Here is a 21387-nt window from a genome sequence, read left to right on the forward strand (position 1 = left end):
GAATATTAAATACAATTATTCCAATTAAAAAGGTAATCCGGTTTTATTTTATTATAAAATAAAAATTTATAAAGAGAGGAAAAAAATCATCTAAAATTCTTGTGGGCCAGACACTTCTCAAATTTTTTTCAGTTTCTGAGGAACGAATGAATACTCAGTATTTTCAGTATTTTCTTTCAGTGAATATGTATAGTGGAGACCATATTGTATTCACCAGTTTGAATTATTATTCTGCAGTTGTTAGACATTTACGTTGCTTCCCTTTTTAAAAAAAATTGTACTGTAGGGGCACCTGGGTGGCACAGTTGGTTGCAAGCTCTCTGTTTCTCAAATAAATAAATAAATAAATCTTTAAAAAAGTTGTACTCTATAACCATTTGTACGTAATTTTTCCTCTACTTTTAGGATACTTTTCTTGTTATTTTAGGCATAGAATTACGGGATCAAAGATTAAAAGTGCAATTAAAGTTTTAATATATCTTGCCAACTTTTTTTCCAAAAATCTTGTGGATCTTTTCTTGATAGGCATTCTAGCAGCATTGAGTGTTATATTGAAAAAACTTAGGTAATTGGTAAGTTTAAAAATGGTATCTGAAGTTGAATTTTTATGTGTCTATCATTTGTATTGCCCACTGTGGGTCTTAATATGTAATTACCCATTTAACTTTTGGCCTCATATTTTTTTGTATGGGATGGTATGAGTTATTTACATATGTAAAGGATGGTAACCATTTTTTTGACATGTTGCAAATGTTTTTCATTAGGTGTTTTAATTTGATTAATTTTTTTTCCTATACTTTAGTTTTACACTTTTATGTAGGTTGGTTTTTGTTGTTGCTATTCCTGTTAGGCTTGCCTTAACCACCACTGCCCTCCCAGAAAAAAAAAAAAATGGTGATTTGGTCATTATACATCTGTAAAAAATAAGCATTTGTTTTTATTATAAATCTTAAGAGTCAGGGGAGTCAAATTCAGTTAACTTATTCGAAGAGTTATATGTTAGGTATTTTACATGTTTTCTGTCTAAGCTCCAACATTCTGTCTGTTCCCCAAATACTATAAATAACAATGTGAAAAATATAGGTGAATCGAATTATAGCTTCTTTTAGAAATTATAAATAGTATATTATTTGTTTTTAGTATCTTTCATTGTAATTAACTATAAAACCTATTTCACGAAATATAATGAGTTTCCTTTCCTCTTCCTTAATTGTAGGGGCAAAAGTGTATCTTCTCTTTGCTAATGTTTTAATCTTTACTACAGATACCTGGAGAAAACAAAGCGCAGACATGAATAGTATCACCAGGATCTGAAGACTCTAAAACTGCTATTCAGTCTGGTCATGGAGTTTTTTGGAGAAAGGAATCTGTGAAATTATGTGAATAGAGACTATTTTACAAAGCCATGGGGGAAAGAGAAAGAAGTCCAGATAATGATCAAGAAAGTAAGGCAGGAAAACACCGTTACTCTTCATCTGATTTTGAAACTACCCCACAGTCTTCTGGCCGGTCTTCGCTGATCAATTCTTCTTCACCCACAAGTATTAAGGGAAAAAATCCTAAAAGACAAATTTCAGATAGCCAAGTGCATCATCAAGGTAAGCATTCTTTAAGAGTCTGGTGGACCTTGAAGACTCATTTTAAGTGTTTAGGAAAGTTGTATGAATGAAATTTCCATTGCTATATATATATTGATATACACATGGAAATGGGCTGATTGTCATTTTGAATAAGATGTATTTTTGTATATAGTTGTTATATATTTAGTTGTTGTATATATAGTGATATATATTGTTGTTGCCTGTGGTGCTGTGTATTATCCTTTGTTATAATTAAAATCATACTATATACAGAAGAAGGAACTATTAATAAACCTTCTTATTTTGTTTTCTTCTTTCTAAATGAATGTCTTTGAGGTACTGTAAAGGCAAAAAAAAAAAAGTCAGCAAATGTTTATTCCTTTTTAAATCTTCACCTCTAAAAAGCAGCAAAAGACATTGCTAAAAGGTAGTTAAGGGACATTTTTATAAAACTACTTCCTCTAGGATACACAGTGCTTACTGCAAAAGCTCAAATTAAATCTAGAAATGGAATTTGGGACTTGGGACTACCACTTGGTTTTCTGTAAAATTATGTTATAATGGAAACAAGATTAATTATTAGAAATGATTTGTTTTATTAAAATTTTCCTAGTTTGGATCTACATATTAATACATATTTGACAAGGAAGTGTTCTAGAAATCTCCTCTTCATCTTAATGAATTTTTGGTCAAAAAGCCCCAGATGTACTTAGTAACAAAATATCTAAGGACCACTGTAGAAAAATACACCATAGAAAATTAAGCTAAGGTAAATGAGGTAATTACAGTATACATTGATGAACGCAGCACTAGGTTAGAATGCTTATATAGAGGTTTTTTAAAAAAGATTTTATTTATTTATTTGACACAGAGGGAGAGAGAGAGAGAGAAAGAGAGAACACAAGCAGGGGGAGTGAGAGGGAGAAGCAGGCTTCCTGCTGAGCAGGGAGCCTGATGTGGGGCTTGATTCCAAGAGCCTGGGATCAGGGCCTGAGCCGAAGGCAGACTCTTAATAACTGAGCCACCCAGGCATCCTGCTTATATAGAGTTTAGATTGCAAGGCAGGGAGGGGTAAAATTGGAAGCCGAAAAGGAAAACGGGACCTTGAAACCTATAATAATATATTGGCTCTCTTTTTCAGGAAATAATTGGCTATTGAACAGATTTAAGCAGAGGTATAGTTAAATTTGCCTTTATAAATTTTTACTTTGCAAAGTAATATTTGCTTTAAAAAAATCTGCAAAGAATGTGTTACTTTTGAAAGCAGCCCTTTCGTGGACCCCTGATCTAACTTCCCAGAGATGTCCTCTGTTCTTATAACAATTGGGTGCTTTTTCTTTTTCTTTCTTTTGCCTATACAGTGCTCAGGGTTTTTGGTCTTTTGCTCCAAATCTGGCTCAGTGAGAGCCTCTTGTTTTGATTTTGTGGTTGAATTCATGATCTGATACTAAACTTTTGCTATCTAATTAAGAAAAAACAGACCGTAGGGTTGAACCTTAGAAAATGCTTTCTTGTTCCTAAGAAATAATGTACATATTTGAGGAATTATTGGTATTATTGGTAGGAGTACTTTAATTTTTCACCACTTCCCCAGAAGCAGTTTAGGAGGCCACCTAATTAAGGAGTCAGAAATTCTTAAACCTTACATTATTAAGGAAAATAATTGAGAAAAAGCTTTGAAAAACATTTCCAACATCACCCAGAAAATTTCAGTTATTAATCTTCAATCTGACTTGTTTGTTTTGTATTCTGAATTAAAATCTGTGGTAATTTGTCTACCTTTAGATCAATCAACAGGACCATACCAGCTATAGTTAAATACTTTAGTGTTTTCTTAAACACTGAATTAGTTTCTTGTTAGCCTGGCAACCACCAGTGTACAGTAAACTAAGGACAGAACAAATGTTATTAAAGTAGCATCTTAAACACTTAAATTCATGTATTTGCATGTTTGATACCATATTCTTCCTTTTTAATTTTCAGCATATTAAATATTGTAAAAATAAAATTGTTGCTTTATCAAAAATTATATGCACAATAAAATTTAATAGTTTCATTTATACATGTTTATGTATTACATGTTATGTATTTATTATATTTCATGTTTTGTCAGTAATATAAGCATCTTAAGTCTTTTATAGATGCATAATTCATCTTTACTATTTGTTTTTTAAAGAAGTCATATTTTATTTTTATCACCCGAAGGTAGAAACAAAGCAGTATTTTTTCACCCTCTTTTTCATAGTGACTTAACAAGAATTAGATGAAGAGTGATACACATGATAGTCAGTCATCTTTTCTCACTCTTACTAGTACTGTATTTCATCTTGATAGTTTTAAAAATGAAAATAAAAAAGTAAATGGCAGCTAGGAAATCTTTTTGAGTTCAGGTTAAGTGTACTTTTTATGATCAGTTTGTAGTCATGCTAATAGAATATGCTAAAAATAAATGTTCAGATTTTTAGGATGTGAAAAATTTGGTTTTGGAAGCCCTTCCTGTCTGACTGAACAATCGAAGTAAGGTATTAGTGGGAAATTCTATCCTGATTCTTATATAGCCTTTAACTTTTCAAATAAAATAAGTTTCTATTTGTATTTTGTAATTTGTAATTTTGTTTGCTGAGAAATATAATTTTATACATAAAAATCACAGAGATTTGGAATAATTAACATTTGTCTTTATGTATAATCATTTGTATGTGTAAAGTTTCTGTCATTCCAAGAATTGAATACATATTCTCTAAAAGTATATGGATACCAAAACTGTTAACTCAGTATGTTGGGAAGGAAAGAAAATTGAAATGATGGATGCCCCAATTTAAAATTGGAGCAGTGCCATCCAGGGGAAATATAATGCAAGTCACAAACACAAGCCACACATGTAATTTTATATTGTCTAATAACCACGTTAAAAAAAGAAAAATAGGGGCGCCTGGGTGGCTCAGTGGGTTAAGGCCTCTGCCTTTGGCTCAGGTCATGGTTCCAGGGTCTTGGGATCGGGGCCCACATCAGGCTCTCTGCTCTACAGGGAGCCTGCTTCCCTCTCTCTCTCTGCCTGCCTCTATGCCTACTTGTGATCTCTCTCTCTGTCGAATAAATAAATAAAATCTTAAAAAAAAAAAAAGAAAAATAGGTATAATTAATTTTAATAGTATATTTTATTTGATCCAAAATATTCAAAATATTATCTTCTTAAAATGTAGTTAATATAAAACACTGTGTTTAAAACATTATGCATTTTTTTGAACAAGTGTTTGAAATTCAGTATGTATTTCAGTTATGGCATATCTCAGTTTGGATTGTCCACATTTCGAATCTCTCAAGCCACATGTGGCTAGTGACTACTACTATTATTGGAAAGTGTAGTTCAAAGTTGTAGGCTTTTCCCCATTGCTTAGTATTACCGCTTCCTTTTGTGTATTCAAACAATTATAGAACTGAAATCCCAAATCAGTACACAGTCAAAACACATTCTTTAGAGTTGTCCATTTTTTAAATGAACTTTTGTAATGTAAACTGTAAATATTACCTGTTACTCTTTACTTGTTTACATAATGGAATCAAGGTGTCCACAGCTGGAGGGAGGATAAGGAAGGGTTGGATTTTCTAGTTTTTCTTTTTTTCCCCCTCTGGAATGCATTTCCTTCTTGGAAAAAAAAGCAGTCACCTTGGAGATTAAAGTTCATTATTCTCAACTGTGGCAGACTTCCAGATGTCTCTTTTTAAAGGGCAGGTGCTTTGTGTATTGGGGCCTAAGTTTAATGAACTTTTAGTAAAAATAATGGCATTCCACAGTCTTGTGAAATGTTGTTATTTAATATGTACAATTTAAAGATTTCATATGCCTATATTTTTTAGGGTGTAGGTTTTTGTTTTTATCTTGTTCTCAAATTTCTTCAAATGTTTTTGATTTGAACCTCCCACAAAAAGCCCCTGAGCAAGCATTTGAAATAATGCAGCAACATCTGTACTGCTAAAAGCGTTTTTCATTTTCAGTCACTGATAAATGGGATTAAGTTCTTATTACTGACAGAGAATATGTGTGTAGAACTTCCTGTTTTACATGCATTCTTTGTTTAATCCTCACACAACCTAGTTATATAGGTGGTGGTATGCTCATTATATGGGTGGGGAAAATAGACCTGGAAAGGTTTAGCTGAATTGCCCAAGGAGCTATTAAGTGGTAAATCAAAGTCCCAAACCCAGATCTTATCGCTGTACAATGTGGTATTGTCTTGTTTCCCTAAATAAAGAAAAAGAGTTCTAATTAATTTAGAGAAAACATACGTTTCACATTCCAAATTATAATCCCAAATATCTTGGCATAAATTACTTTAATATCACAGTATTTTTCCAGTGTTTATTATTACACCCCATGCTAATGCTTGTGCTTGAATTCTGGCTTGCTATCTTATCTATAAGGTTAAAAATGGTAAAACCTGGTGCTGTTATTTTTTAAAGCAATGTAAAAATAATTTCCTATAAACCATTAGGGTATCATTTTGATAAGTCAGAATGTTCCTAACCTTTCTTAAGAAAAAATTCTGGACCTGTCTTAATAAAAACATACTGAGACCTCTAAATAAAACCTGATACTTAAATATTGTAGGATCATTTTTTAAGGAAGAAACTAAAGAATGTTATAGATTCATTTATATTAGAATGAATAAGTAATATTACATTAGTACAGCTTTCACTTTACATCATTACTGTTTCTTTTTTAGCCCCTAGGAAGCCAAGCCCTAAGGGTCCACCAAACAGAAAGGGAGTCCGAGTGGGATTTCGCTCCCAGAGCCTCAATAGGGAGCCACTCCGGAAAGATACTGATCTTGTTACAAAACGGGTTCTTTCTGCAAGACTGCTAAAAATCAATGAATTGCAGAATGAAGTAACTGAACTCCAGGTCAAGTTAGCTGAGCTGCTAAAAGAAAATAAGGCTTTGAAAAGGCTTCAGTACAGACAGGAGAAAGCCCTGAATAAGTTTGAAGATACAGAAAATGAAATCTCACAACTTATTGCTCGTCATAACAATGAGATTACAGCACTCAAAGAACGCTTAAGAAAATCTCAAGAGAAAGAACGGGCAACTGAAAAAAGGGTGAAAGATACAGAAGGTGAACTATTTAGGACAAAATTTTCCTTACAGAAACTGAAAAAGATCTCTGAAGCTAGACACCTACCTGAGCGAGATGATTTGGCAAAGAAACTAGTTTCAGCAGAGTTAAAATTAGATGACACCGAGAGAAGAATTAAGGTAAAACTAATACAGCCTCTAATTGTACTGTTTTGTGTTGGTTTTTCATTGGGTATTTAATGTGCTCTGTTAAGTTTGCTTATTGTAGTTCAGTGTATGTTTGGAAATGAAAACTATTTCTTTTAATATTTGTAAAATTATCTTTGAGTAAGAGATTAGGAAAAAATTAAAATTGTGTACTTAAGAGCAGGATACAAAAAATTTACCCGTTAATGGGCCACCTGTTAATGAATGAATGTTTAATTCCATGAATCTTAGTTATTTTGGGGAAATACATTATTTGATTATCTGATTGTTTCTCTAAAATTGAAAATGATACACTAATAGCTGTAGTTTATAAAACTGACATTTGGGGGCATTGTATAAGAAATGTTGCATAAAAAATTCTTTGTTTTTATTTCTTTGAACATTTGTAAGACTTTTGGGGGGCAGGGCTTACCCTTATTCCCCCAGATAGAAACTAAGATGAGAGGTAGGTATAAGAAGAGTCAGTAGTCTGAGAATATAGCAGAGTTTTTAAAAAGATATTTTTCTTGGAACAGGTTGAAAAAAAGAGTACTACCCCATGATATTTGCACAAAGAATTTGTATTAGATGCTACCTTATACTTGTGTGTGTGTGTGTGTGTGAGTATGTATGTATATATACATATCCCATACAAGTGGTAAAATTGCATAAAACTAAATACATATACAGTGTATCTATATAGATATATGTGTGTACATATGTATATTAAACCGAAGCCCTGAGTCAGTGCTTATGAAAATCAATGAGTAGTTTGGAAAGCAAAGCTGAGGAAAAGTATAGGAATAATGCCTGCTGTGAGAGCTCTCTGAACAAGTGCAAGTCAGAACTACAAATAAATTAACTTTCTGCAATGTATTAATTAGGTGTTTTTAATTGGTATGTTATAGTGCTTCTTTGTATAGGATACCATGTTTAGTACACCAGTGCTAAGCCCAGGGGCAGTGGCTTGCTAATACTGTGTACATCAATGGTTAGAGAAAGTAGCTAACTTACTCTATATAATTAACAATCATTTTTCTGTTTCAGTGCACAGAAGGTACCCTATCGTGTACGCTTTACCAGTAATCAACCCAAACTGCAGAGCAGGCATATGGAAACTTTTTTTTTTAAAGGGCTACTTACCTTGAGGTGGAGTGGGGGTAGGATCTGAAAGTAATTATTGTCACAAAAAACAAAACATTTTAATTAATTTTTATTTTTTATTTTTATTTTATTTCTATTTTTTGTTGTTGTTTTTTAAGGATTTTATTTATTTATGACAGAGATAGCGAGAGAGGGAAGACAAGCAGAGGGAACAGCAGGCAAAGGGAGAAGCAGGCTTCCTACTGAGCAGGGAGCCTGAGGGATGCTGGGATCATGACCTGAGCTGAAGGCAGATGCTTAATGACTGAGCCACCCAAGCACCCCATTTCAATTATTTTTAAAGGGGAAATAGAAAATGTTCCATACCATGGATATTTAAAATTGGGAACCACGAGCACAGAATGCTAATAATGATTTTAAAGAAGAAAATACCTCTGTGTATGTATAAAACTAGAGAGAACATGGTGTCGCAATCTACACACACACACACATATACTGTGGTTCTCTCTTACAGCCAATTATGAAGGAGGTTTATGAGTGTTGAGGGGAAGAGGAGAAAAAAGAAAGAGGAAATACAGAAGTCTTTGGATTCTTAGTAATAGATGAAGTTGATTATTTAGCTGCTCACTTAGCAAGAAAATCATCTGTAGTAAAGTCTTTGAAATAGTTGGTAACTGAATAGTGTCCTCAATTCTTTTTTTTTTTTCTTATTGGGTGTAAAAAAAAGTGTTTTTAACTTTTTATTTTGAGTTAATTATAGATTCAAATGCTGTTGTATGAAAATTATATGTAGAGATCCCCTATATGCTTCATTCAGTTTCTGCAGTGGTAACATCCTGCATAACTGCAATATAATACTGCAACCAGGAAATTGTTTTTGATATAATGATTCAATCCATGAACTTTACTCAGGTTTCACTGGTTTTACGAGCCTTCATTTGTGTTTGCATGTGTGTATGTGTTTAGTTCTATGCAGTTTTATCACACGTGTAGAAAAATTTATGTGGACAACATCCAGAATCAAGATGCAGAACAGTTCTATCACAAGGATCCTGAGTTACCAGCTTTTATAGGCACAACTGCCTTATTGCCTTCTCTCTCACCTGTGGCATCCACTAATCTGTTCACTATTTGTATAATTTTTTCATTTTAAGAACGTTATATAAGTGGAATCATGTAGTATTTAACCTTTTGAGATGAATAGATTTCATTTTTTTTTTCCTTGAGCTCCATCCAAGTTGTATATATCAATAGTGTGTTCCTTTTTAATTCCTGAATAGTATGCTATGGTATGGATATATCATGGAGTGTTATGGTACATCCCATTGAAGAACATCAGGGTTGTTTTCCAGTTTTTAGCTATTAACTAATAATGCTGCTATGATCATTCATACACAGTTTTTGGTCTGAACATATATATTCATTTTTCTGGGATATATGTCTAAAAGTGCTTGATGGGTTGGATGATAAATGCATTTTTGTTTTTTTAAGAAACACCGTTCTCTTTCTTTCTTTCTTTTTTTTCTTTAAAGATCTTATTTATTTATTTGACACAGAGAGAGAGATCACAAGTAGGCAGAGAGAGGGGGAAGCAGGCTCCCTGCTGAGCAGAGCCCCCCATGGGGCTTGATCCCAGGACCCTGAGACTGACCTGAGCTGGAGGCAGAGGCTTAACCCGCTGAACCACCCAGGCGCCCCAACCATTCTCTTTCTAGAGTGGCAGTGCTATTTTACATTTCTACTAGCAATGTATAATTGATCCAGTATCTCCACATCCTTGCCAGCTTTTGATGTTACTACTTTTATATTGTAGCCATTCTGATAGGTGTTTAGTGCTATCTCATGGTTTTAATTTGTATCATTCCTAATGGCTAATGATGTATATCTTTTTGTGTGCTTATTTGCCATCTGTAGATTCTGTTCATGTTCCTTTAAAAAAAATTTTTTTTGGCCCATTTCCTAATTGGCTTGTTGGTGTATTTACTAATTTTTTTAAGTTCTTTATATATTCTAATTACAAGTCCTTTGTCAGATATGTGGTTTGCAGATATTTTCTCCCAGTCTGTAGTTTTCTTTTCATTTTTATCACAGGGGCTTTCAGAGGGAAAGTTTTAAATTTTGATGTAATCTAGTTTATTAGATTTTTCTTTTATGGATTGTGCTTTGGATAAAGTCTCAGAATTCTTGTCTATTTCTATCACCCTTTGCCTGTAGCCCCCGAGATTTTCTACTGTACTTTTATCCAAAGGTCTTATGGTTTTGTGTTTTACTTTCATGTCCATTTTGAGTTAATTTTGTATCATATGTGAGATTCAGGTTGAGGTGTTTTTATTTGGCTGGGTTTTTGTTTGTTTGTTTGTTTGTTCTTGTTTTGTTTTCACCTGTGGTGCCCAGTTACTCCAGTAACCATTTGTTGAAAAGGTATCCTTCTTTTGAATTTGGCATCTTTTTCAAAAATCAGTTGGGCATATTTTTATTGGTCTATTTCTGGATTCTTTAGTCTGTTCTGTTGATCTGTGTGTCTGTCCCTCTGACAATACCACACCTTCTTCATTATAGGCAAAATAATGAGGTTTACATTAGGTAGATTGATTTGTCTCATTATGCTTTATTTTTAAAAGTTTGGCTATTTTAACTAATCTGGGTCCTCTGCCTTTCCATATAAACTTTAGGATAAGCTTGTCTTTGTCTACAAACACTTTCCTGGGATTTTAATGGGTCATGCATTAAAAATGGATCATTTGTGGGGGCGCCTGGGTGGCTCAGTGGGTTAAGCCGCTGTTTTTGGCTTGGGTCGTGATCTCAGGGTCCTGGGATCGAGCCCGGCATCGGACTCTCTGCTCAGTAGGGAATCTGCTTTCCCTTCTCTCTCTGCCTACTTGTGATCTCTCTCTCTCTGTAAAATAAATAAATAAAATCTTTAAAAAAAAAGAAAGGATCATTTGTGGAGAATTGATGTGTTGAACCTTCCTATTCTCGAACACAGTATATTCTTCCATTTATTTAGGTCGTCTTTCATTTCTTCCATCATCAATTTGTCATTCTTAGGATATAGACCCATACAGGTTTTGTTAGATTATACATAAATATTTTATTTTCTTTAGAATAGTTGTAAATAATCTCAGGTCTTTCTCGATGAGAAAATTATGTTTGAACTTGTATTTTCAAATTTCAATTATTTTTTTGGTAATAATTATTTTCACAAGGGGTTATAAATGTTTTATGTACATGAAGGAGTAACTTTTTTTAGAAGTTTACTCTCAGATTTTAGGAGTGTTGAGTTAATTAGCTATAAGCCTCAGAGTTTGGTTGGGAGATCTAAACGACTTCATTTCTGTTGTGTTTGAGGTTTTATTAGAATTGACATTTAATATGTTATTACGAACCTCCTTTTCTCAAATCAATCTCATTTCAGCTGTCACATTATATACTACCTCTCTTCTGAATGGAGGAGCCTCGGCAACCCACCTGAGCGTAACTTTCTAGCTTACCTTTTCATACTTCCTAAAGCCTTTGGTCCATTATGTCTAATTTTATCTTTCATAATCTCAGTAATCAACCCAGAATTTGAAATATTTACCATTGAGTTTCTTAATTCAGTGTGAAATTCAGCTTTTGTTTTTGTGTCTCATTCATTTACTCAATTTTCTTACTTTATCCAACACTAAGTTGATCTTTTTTCTTCAAACTCAGTAGGTTATAGTCACTACCATTTATTAGGCAAAGGAGAAATAAAAAAGAAATCTAGAAGCGTAATTGCAGTGTTTCATTTTGCACATTAACTGAAAACCAGGACAGTCCTGAGTATCCCTTAAAATTGCAGTGAAATATTAGTAGTGCTTTCTTTTAGTTCTGTGCCACTCTTTCTTAAGAATCGTGTTTTTTCTATGTTTCATTTGGTGTAGCTTTTTCTTTTGAGTCTGTCCTTAAGCTGAAACTTGGAGCAGCTTTGTTAGTTTACAGATTGCCTCATTCCAGGAAGGATTTCAGGCTACTCTCTTACTCCCTTTTTGAGTTACCTTTTCTTCTTAGGGGAGGGACAGAAAGCAGTTTTCAAGGTTACCTGTAAATAATTTAGCTGTGAAAAAACTTCCCTCTGAATATTAACCTCTAAGTTGGGTGCAGGCTTAGTTGGTAAGTTGATGGAACTGAGTGAATGCAGTGTCTCTGTGATTTAAGAGCAGGTAGTTCAGAAATGGATACATGATTACTGAAACAAGCAGCCCAAGTTATGAATGGAGAAAAGCACCCATGACTGCTGTTTTTCTCTTGTGTGATGTGGTCTGCCCATCCTGGACTGGACACCAGGGATGAAGAACTGCTTGATGAGGTTATATTTGTTGAATTCTATACTAGGGGTAGGCAGCTAAATCAGAATACATATTTCTTTACTTATAATTGTTTTTGTACTGTTATTTTGATTACGTCAATAAATTTATTGAATAGAGTTTTGTCGTAGTAGCAGCCTCATTTTAATATGTTTATTTAATATTAATAGTTACATGCATTTTAATATTTAAATAAAATTATGACAAAGTATAAAGCTGCAAAAAAATGTAAGGTGTGCTAACTTTTACAGCAAAAAACATTTTTAGTTCTATAATTCAGTGATTCCCAAAGTTTGTGGTCTTAAGACCTGTTAAATGTTTAAAAATTATTGCAGACCCCTCCACCCTGCCTAGGAGCTTTTGTTTATGTGGGTAGGTCTGTTGATATTTACCATTTCAGGAAGAAAAACAGAACTTTGAAAAATATTTCTTAATTTACCTAAAAATAATAACTCCTATATGTTATCATGAAATTTTTTCAAGAAAAATATTTTCTAAACCAGAAATAAATTGGGAGAAGAGTGGCATCGTTCTATATATTTGCAAATTTCTTTAATATCAGTCTTAATAGAGGACAGCTGGGTACTTAGAGGTATTTCTGCATTCAATCTGTTGCAATATGTTACTATGGTTAATAAATATTTTAAAAATGCAGCCTTACACAGATGTCTATAGGAGTCAGAAATGGAAGAATATTTTAATAGACTTTCCAGATAACTAGATATGCCTCTTTAATACTACATCAAAACTTAGTAAGTGGTATTTCTTTCTTTCTTTTTTTTTTTTTTTTTAAAGATTTTATTTATTATTTATTTGACAGACAGAGATCACAAGTAGGCAGAGAGGCAGGCAGTGAGGCAGGCAGGGAGAGAGGGGGAAGCAGGCTCCCCGCCGAGCAGAGAGCCCAATGCAGGGCTTGATCCCAGGACCCTGGGATCATGACTGAGCCGAAAGCAGAGGCTTTAATCCACTGAGCCACCCAAGTGCCCCAGTGGTATTTATTTCTTATTAGGTTTTTTGCAGTGTGATATCTGAAGCCGTAATCAAGGAATTTTTTGTACTGTGTACATCACTTTTGTACTTGTTCATTGTGTTAGGCAGATTTTCTGGATGTTGACACTTTTCTTTATATAATATCATAGTCTTTGGAAAATTCCACTTTATATTCATGACAATGACTGAAAATAGAAATAATACTGCATTATAAAAGTGTTCTGAACTTTCAGACTCCTGAAGGTGTCTAAGGGACCTTGAGGTGACCCTTGTACCACCCTTTGAGAATCGCTGATTTAACGTAAGCAGTTCTGGAGTGCCAGGGTGGCTCAGTCGATTAAGCATCCAGCTCTTGTTTTTGGCTTAGGTCATGATCTCAGGGTTGTGAGATGGAGCCCTACACACTCTGCACTTAGCAGGGAATCGGCTGGAGATTATCTCTCTCCCTCTACCTCTATGCCCCCTGCCTGCTCACGCTTTCTCTCTCAAATAAATAAATACTAAAAAAAAAAAAAAGAGCAGTTCTTTATTAGTGGCTTCATTAGTGACTCCCCCAAAATGCAGTTTCTTTCTTTCTTTTTTTTTTAAAGATTTAATTTTTTATTTGAGAGAGAGAGCATAAGTGGGGGGAGCAGCAGAGGGAGAGGGAGAAGTAGGTTCCCCCCGAATTAAGTCCTTATCATACCTATTATTGAATATTGGGAGAATGGAAGATTTCTAATGTTGAAAAAAAGGAACTACTTATAAAATAAAATAGCACTTGTTGAGGTCCTAATAATTTTTCATCGTGTAATAATTCAAGGAATTGGCTAGATTTTATTGTTTATAAATTTTTTTTTTTTTTTTTTACCAGTTTTGGTGGGGGAAGATTTACAATGAAATTATGAGATCTGTGATTGAAGGGTAAAATTTAAAAACATTCCAGAGAATACATTTTACAAAATCCTTTAAAACTACTCATTGAGAACAATTGTTACAACAATTTTATATTAATATTTAAAATAATTTATATGTTGGAAAGTAATACAAGCATTACAAAAGGCCTAAAAATTCAAATAATAGAAATATACAGTGAAACATTAGTATCCCTTTTATGCTATCCTTGTAGACTGCTTCCCATGAAATAAGCACTGTTAAAAATTGGGGCGCCTGGATGGCTCAGTGGGTTAAGCCACTGCCTTCGGCTCAGGTCATGGTCTCAGGGTCCTGGGATCGAGTCCCGCATCGGGCTCTCTGCTCAGCAGGGAGCCTGCTTCCTTCTCTCTCTCTCTCTCTGCCTGCCTCTCAGTGTACTTGTAATTTCTCTCTGTCAAATAAATAAATAAAATCTTTAAAAAAAAATCATCTCCACATGTACAAATTCATATATGTATATGCTTTTTTTAATTCTCTAACTACAAATGGGAGTGTACCATGCACACTGGTTTGTATGTTTTTTTGTTTTTTTTACTGAAACATATTTTGGTACTCTTTATGTATTATTATATATGTATACGTACTATGTTTATGTATAAACTCACATGTATATAAAATCTGCCTCATTCTTTTTTTAATTTTCCAGATACATTGAGATATAGCTGACGGTAAAGGGTGTACAACCTAACGGTTTGCATTAATCGTGAAATAATTACCACAATAAGTTTTGTAAGCATCCATCATCTTATATAGACTCAGTAAAAAGAGAAAGAAACTTTGTTTATTACCTGTGATTCTCTTAGGATTCAATCTTTTAACAACCTTCATGTATATCATACAGCATGTTAACTGTAGTCACCATGTTATATATTACATATCTACTACTTATTTACCTTATAACTGTAAGTTTATATCTTTTGACTGTCTTTCTCCAATTCCCTGTTCTCCCCTCCCCATTTCCCTCCTGCTAACCCGAAGTGTGATCTCTTTTTCTGGGATTTTTAAAAAATTATATATTCCATGTGTAAGTGAGAACATACAGTAATTGTCTCTTTGTGACTTATTTTACCTTCAAGGTCCATTCATACTGTCCCAAATGGAAGGATTGCCTCATTCTTTATAGCTGAATAATATTCCATTGTGTATGTATGTATACATCACAATAGCTTTATCCAGTCATCCATTGATGGACACTGGGATGTTTTCATGTCTTGGCTATTAGAAATAATGCTGCTATGAACATAGGGGTGCAGATATTCTTTAGAGCTAGTGTATTTGTTTCCTTTGGATATATTTTCAAAAATGGAATTGCTAGATCCAGGAGTCCATGTAATTTTAGTTTTTTGAGGATCCTCCATACTGTTTTCCATAGCAGCTATCCCAGCATACAGTCTCAGCAATCGTGTGTATGGGTTCCCTTTTACATTCACATCCTTACCAATATTTGTAATCTCTTGTCTTTAATGATGGCCATTTAAGGCATGAAGATAATATCTCATTGTGGTTTTGATTTGCATTTCCTTAATGACTGGTGATGTTGAGCATCTTCTTGTTGGCCTTTCATATACCTTTGGAAAATGTCTATTCAGGTCTTTTGACCATTTTAAATTGGATTTTTAATTTTTATTTATTTTTTGCTGTTGAGTTGTAGGATTTCCTTATATATTTTGGATATGACACCTTATCTGATACATGGCCTGCAAATATTTTTTCCCATTCAGTAGGGTGTCTTAATTTGCTGATGGTTTTTTTTGCTGTGCAGAAGCTTTTTAATTTGATGTTGTCCCACTTGTTTATATTTATATTTTATATTTTTGCTTATGCTTTTGTGTCCTATCAAAAAAAATCATCACCAAGACCCATGTCAAGGAGCTTTTTTCCTATGTTCTGGGAGTTTCATCATTTTGCTTCTTACGTGTAAGTCTTTAATCCATTTTGTTAATTTTTGAGAGTGGTGTCAGATAGGGGTCCAGTTTCACTCATTTACATGTGAATCTATAGTTTCTATTGAAAAGACTGCTTTTCTCCATTAAGTATTTTTGGCTCCCTTGACAAATATTAACTGACCGTATATACTTGGATTTATTTCTGGGCTTTCATTAGTGCTCCATTGCTCTCTTTGTTTTTATGCCAATGCCATACTATTTTGATTACTATAGCTTTTTATAGTACACCTTGAAATAAGGAAGTGTGATGCTTCCTGCTTTGTTCTCTTTCTCAGGAGTGCTTTGGCTATTGGCTTTTGGCTATTGGCTATTTGGCTTTTGGCTATTGTTTTTGTGGTTCCATGTAAACTTTAGGATTTTTTTTCTACTCCTTTAAGAAATGCCATTGGAATTTGATAGTGATTCTATTGAATCTATAGATAGTTTTGGGTGATACGGACATTTGAACAAATATTAATTCTCCCCCTGTATGAATACAGGTTACTTCTTCCCATTTATTTGTGCCCTCTTTGATTTCTTTTGACAATGTCTTATATTGAGATCTTTCACCTCCTTGGTTAAGCTTATTCCTAAGTAATACAGAGAACAAACTGACAGTTGCCAGAGAAGAGGTGGATCAGGGAATGGGTGAAACAGCAAAGGGAATCAAAAGTATTTTTTTTTTAAGATTATTTATTTATTTATTTGATAAATAAATCAAAGAAAGATCACAAGTAGGCAGAGACAGGGGCAGAGAGAGGAAGGGAAGCAGGCTTCCTGCTGAGCAGAGAGCCCAATGCAGGGCTTGATCCCAAGACCCTGGGATCATGACCTGAGTGGAAGGCAGAGGCTTTAATCCACTGAGCCACCCAGGTGCCCCGGAATCAAGAGTATTCTTACCTTGATGAGCACTTACCTTGATGAGTAATGTATAGAATTGCTGAATCATTAGATATACCTAAAACTAATATAATCCTGTATGTTAATCATCCTTGAATAAAAATTATTTTTTAAATTAAAAAAATAAGATTATTTCAAAATATTTTATTGTGTTGCTGTTATTGTAAATGGGATTATTTCTTAGATAATTCATTGTTAGTGTAGATAATTTTTTTGTATCCTACAACTTTCTTAAATTTGTTTATTCATTCTAAGAGCTTTTTGGTTGAGTCTTTATGATTTTTTATATAAAATCATGTCATCTCAAATAGAGACAGTTTTGCTTTTTCCTCTCCAATTTTGATGCCTTTTATTTCCTTTTTTTTTTTTTTAAACCTGATTGCTCTAGATAGGACTTCTATTAAATAGGAGTGGTGAGAGTGGTCACCCTTGTCTTGTTCCAAATCTTAGAGGAAAAGCTAAAGCTTTCATCCTTTCACTATTGAGTATGGTATTAGCTATGGGATTATATGTGGCCTTTATTATGTTGAGGTAAGTTTCTTCTGTATCTAATTTTTTAAGAGTTTTTATTATGAACATATGTTGAATTTTGACAGATGCTTTTTCTGTATCTATTGAGATGATTATATGATTTTTTCTTTCATTTTATTAATGTGATGTATCACATTGTTGATTTCTGAATGTTGAACTATCCTTGCTTGTATCCCAGGTATAAATCCCACTTGGTCATGGTAAATGATTCCTTAATGTGCTGCTAAATTTGGTGTGTGAATATTTTATTGAGAATTTTACATCCATTTTCACTGAGATATTGTCTGTATTTTTTTTCCTGGTAGTATCCTTTTCTGGCTTTGATTTACTGGTTATTCTAAAGTGTTAATGTCCTTGTATCTGTGAATTATCCAGTTTTCCTTTTGTTAATGATTTTGAGTTTCATACCATTGTGCCTAGAGAAAATACCTGGCATGATTTTAATCTCAGATTTGCTAAGGTTTGTTTCATGTCCTCAAATACGGCTTATCTTAAAAAAATGTTCTATTTTCACTTGAGAAGAAAGTGTATTCTGCTGTTATTGGATATGCGTGTGTTAGGCCTGTTTGGTCTATAGTGTTGTTCAAATCTCTTTCTGTATTTTCTGTCTAGACGATCTGTTCATTGTTGAGAGTGGGGTGTTAAAGTCCCCACTGGGGGTGCCTGGGTGGCTCAGTGGGCTTAAATATACTGATAACAGCATGAAGTGACTGTTTAGTACATGTAAGCCCATTAAAGAAACCACTTTCCAACTCACTCTGACTTTGGTAATACTTCAAGGCTTCTCCTGTAAACCCAGACAGACTCTTAGGTCACTGGAGAGAGAGACGCTCTCCTGGCTGAAGACAGATAACCCTGCTAGCTAACCATAAGTTAGAGAGCTTAATCTACCCTTCACTCCTGAAAAAGTGGTTCTTGCGATCATTTCACAACTACTCCAGCAAGACAAACCAGATATATTTACAAATACTCATAAGCTTACAGCATAATAAATGAATAAAACCTCCAGTGTTTTAAGTGGGTGTTAAAGTCCCCAGCTGGGGAGCCTGGGTGGCTCAGTCAATTAAGTGGCTGCCTTTGGCTCAGGTCATGATCTCAGGGACCTGGGATCGAGTCCTTTATGGGGCTTCTTCCTCAGTGGGAAGCCTGCTTCTCTCTGTCTCTGCCTGCCTCTGCCTGTTTGTGCTCTCTCTCTCTCTCTCTCTGACAAATAAATAAATAAAATCTTAAAAAAAAAAAACCCTCCCCAACTATTATTACTATTGTATTACTCATTATTTCTTCTTTTAGTTCTTTTAGTTTTTACTTTACATATTTAGGTAATCTGATCCTGGGTGCATAAATACTTTTAATTGTTGTATCTTTTTTTTTTTTTTAATTTTATTTATTTATTTGACAGAGAGAGATCATGAGTAGGCAGAAAGGCAGGCAGAGAGAGAGAGAGAGGGAAGCAGGCTCCCCACTGAGCAGAGAGCCCGATATGGGGCTCGATCCCAGGACCCTGGGATCACGACCTGAGCCAAAGGCAGAGGCTTTAACCCACTGAGCCACCCAGGCGCCCCAATTGTCTCTTTTTATAATTTTTAGTTTAAGGTCTACTTTGTCTGTAGTTACCACTGCTTTTTTTTTGGTTGTCATTTTCTTGAAATGACTTTTTCCATCCCTTCTCTCAATCTGTATGTGTCTTTAAGGCTATAGTTGGGTCTTTTGTAAGCTGCATATCAGTGGATTTTTTTTTTTAAAATGTATTCCACCATCATCTCCATATCTTTTGATTGGTGAACTTGATCCATATACATTTAAAGTAATATTGATAAAAACTTGTGCCATTTTGTTAATTGTTTTCTGGATCTCTTTTTCCTTGTCTCCTATCCTGTTGTCTTTTTGTGTGTTTTGATGTCTTGTAATATCAGTATGCTTTGACTTTTTATCATATCCTTTTGTGTAATTAATACAGATTTTTCCCTTATGGTTATTCATCATGATATTTTATTTATACATAAAAATATCTTTAAACTGTGGTGCCTGGGGTGGCTCAGTCACTTAAGCAGCTGCCTTTAGCTCAGGTCATGATCCCAGAGTCTTGGGATTGAGCCCGGCATTGGGCTCCCTGCTCAGCTGAGAGCCTGCTTCTCCCTCTCCCTCTGCCTGCTGTTCTACCTACTTGTGCTTTCTTTTTATTTCTCTGTCAAATAAATAAATAGAATCTTAAAAAAAAAAAAAACTTTAAACTATAACGCTGTATTTTAAACTAATAACAAGTTAAAGTTAACTTCAGTAGAATTCTTAAGCTTTACACTTTCACTTCTCTTTGCCCTCACATTTTAGGTTGATGTTACAACTTAATATTTTTGAATATTGTGTAACTAATAAGATCATTGTAGTTATGGTTATTTTTACTGTTTCTTTTTTTTTAAAGATTTTATTTATTTATTTGACAGAGAGCTAGAGAGCACAAGTAGGCAGAGAAGCAGGCAGAGGGAGAAGGGGAAGCAGGCTCTCTGCTGAGCAGAGAGCCCAACACAGGGCTTGATTCCAGGACCCTGGGATCATGACCTGAGCCAGAGACAGCCATGTAACCGACTGAGCCATCCAGGCACCCTTTACTGTGTTTTTATAAACTTCTAATCTAGAACTGCAATTGAATTATGCATCAAAATTGCCATATTATAGGGTTGAACTTTGACTTACTCTACCTTCTTATGTTTTTAGGATATTAATTAGTGTTCTTTTATTTGCAATCAAAGATCCTGCTTCAGTATTTCTTATAAGGCAGGTTTAGTGATGATGAATTCCCTCAGATTTTGTTTGTTGGGCAGAGTCCTTATCCCTCCGTTTTTGAAGGACAGCTTTGCCAGGTAGCATTCTTGGTTGACAGTTTTTTCTTTCAGTATTTTGAATATGTCCAGACATCTGGGTGGCATAGTCAGTTAAGCGTCCAACTCTTGGTTCTTAGGGTCATGAGATCAAGTCCCTTGTGGGATTCCACACTTAGTAAGGAGTCTGCTTGGGATTTTCTCTCCCTCTGCCCCCTGGTCATGCACTTGCACTCTCTCTCCTCTCTCAAATTAATAAATAAATCTTTAAAAAATATTTTGAACATGTCATCCTATTCTTTTCTGTCCTGAAAAGTTTCTGTTGAGAAATCTGCTGATTGTCTTATGGGAGTTCCCTGGTATGTAACTTTTCTCTTTATGTTTTTAAAATTCTGTCTTTGACTTTTTACAATTTCATTATAACATCTCTTGATGTAGCCTTATTTGGGTTCAACCTATTTGCAGTCCTTTGGGCTTCCTTTGGGTCTATGTCTGTCCCTAGGGTTGGAAAGTTTTCAGCCATTATCTCCTTAAATATACTTTGTCTTTTTCTCTTTCTCTTCTTGGAATCCCCATTATGTGTGTATTATTTCTTTTTATTGTGTCATAACTCCCATAGGCTTTTTCTTCACCCTTTTCCATTCTTTTTTCTTATGCTTTTCTGACTGGATATTTTTGAAATATCCTACATTCCAGCCTGTTTAGTTCACTAAACTTTAATTATTCTTTTTTCAGATTTTTTCTATTTAAATTCAGGGGCACCTGGGTGGCTCAGTTGGTTAAGCAAGGTGCCTTTGGCTCAGGTCATGATCAGGGACCTGGGGTTGAGCCCCACATCAGACTTTATGCTCAGAAGGGAGCCTGTTTTTCCCTCTCCCTCTGCCTTTCCTCCCTGCTTGTTCTTTCTCTCTCTTTCAGATAAAATAAATTAAATCTTTAAAAAAATTATTTAAATTTAAATTCAATTTAGTTAACATATAGTATATTATTAGTTTCAGGGGTAGAATTTAGTGATTTATCAGTTGCATATAACAC

At 34.2% G+C, this 21387-nt stretch overlaps 1 protein-coding gene across 1 annotated transcript in view; it reads left to right on the forward strand.

Annotated features, from left to right (window-relative positions):
- Positions 1–21387, forward strand: part of LCA5 (lebercilin LCA5) — a 59348-nt gene that overhangs the window by 15720 nt on the left and 22241 nt on the right. The window contains exons 2-3 of the mRNA XM_059177230.1: positions 1265–1598; positions 6305–6834. Coding sequence (XP_059033213.1) covers positions 1406–1598; positions 6305–6834 — 723 coding nt within the window. The 5' untranslated portion in view covers positions 1265–1405. The remainder of the gene's footprint in view (positions 1–1264; positions 1599–6304; positions 6835–21387) is intronic.

The sequence above is a fragment of the Mustela lutreola genome, chromosome 6, assembly GCF_030435805.1.
Source record: "Mustela lutreola isolate mMusLut2 chromosome 6, mMusLut2.pri, whole genome shotgun sequence".
Lineage (NCBI taxonomy): Eukaryota > Metazoa > Chordata > Mammalia > Carnivora > Mustelidae > Mustela > Mustela lutreola.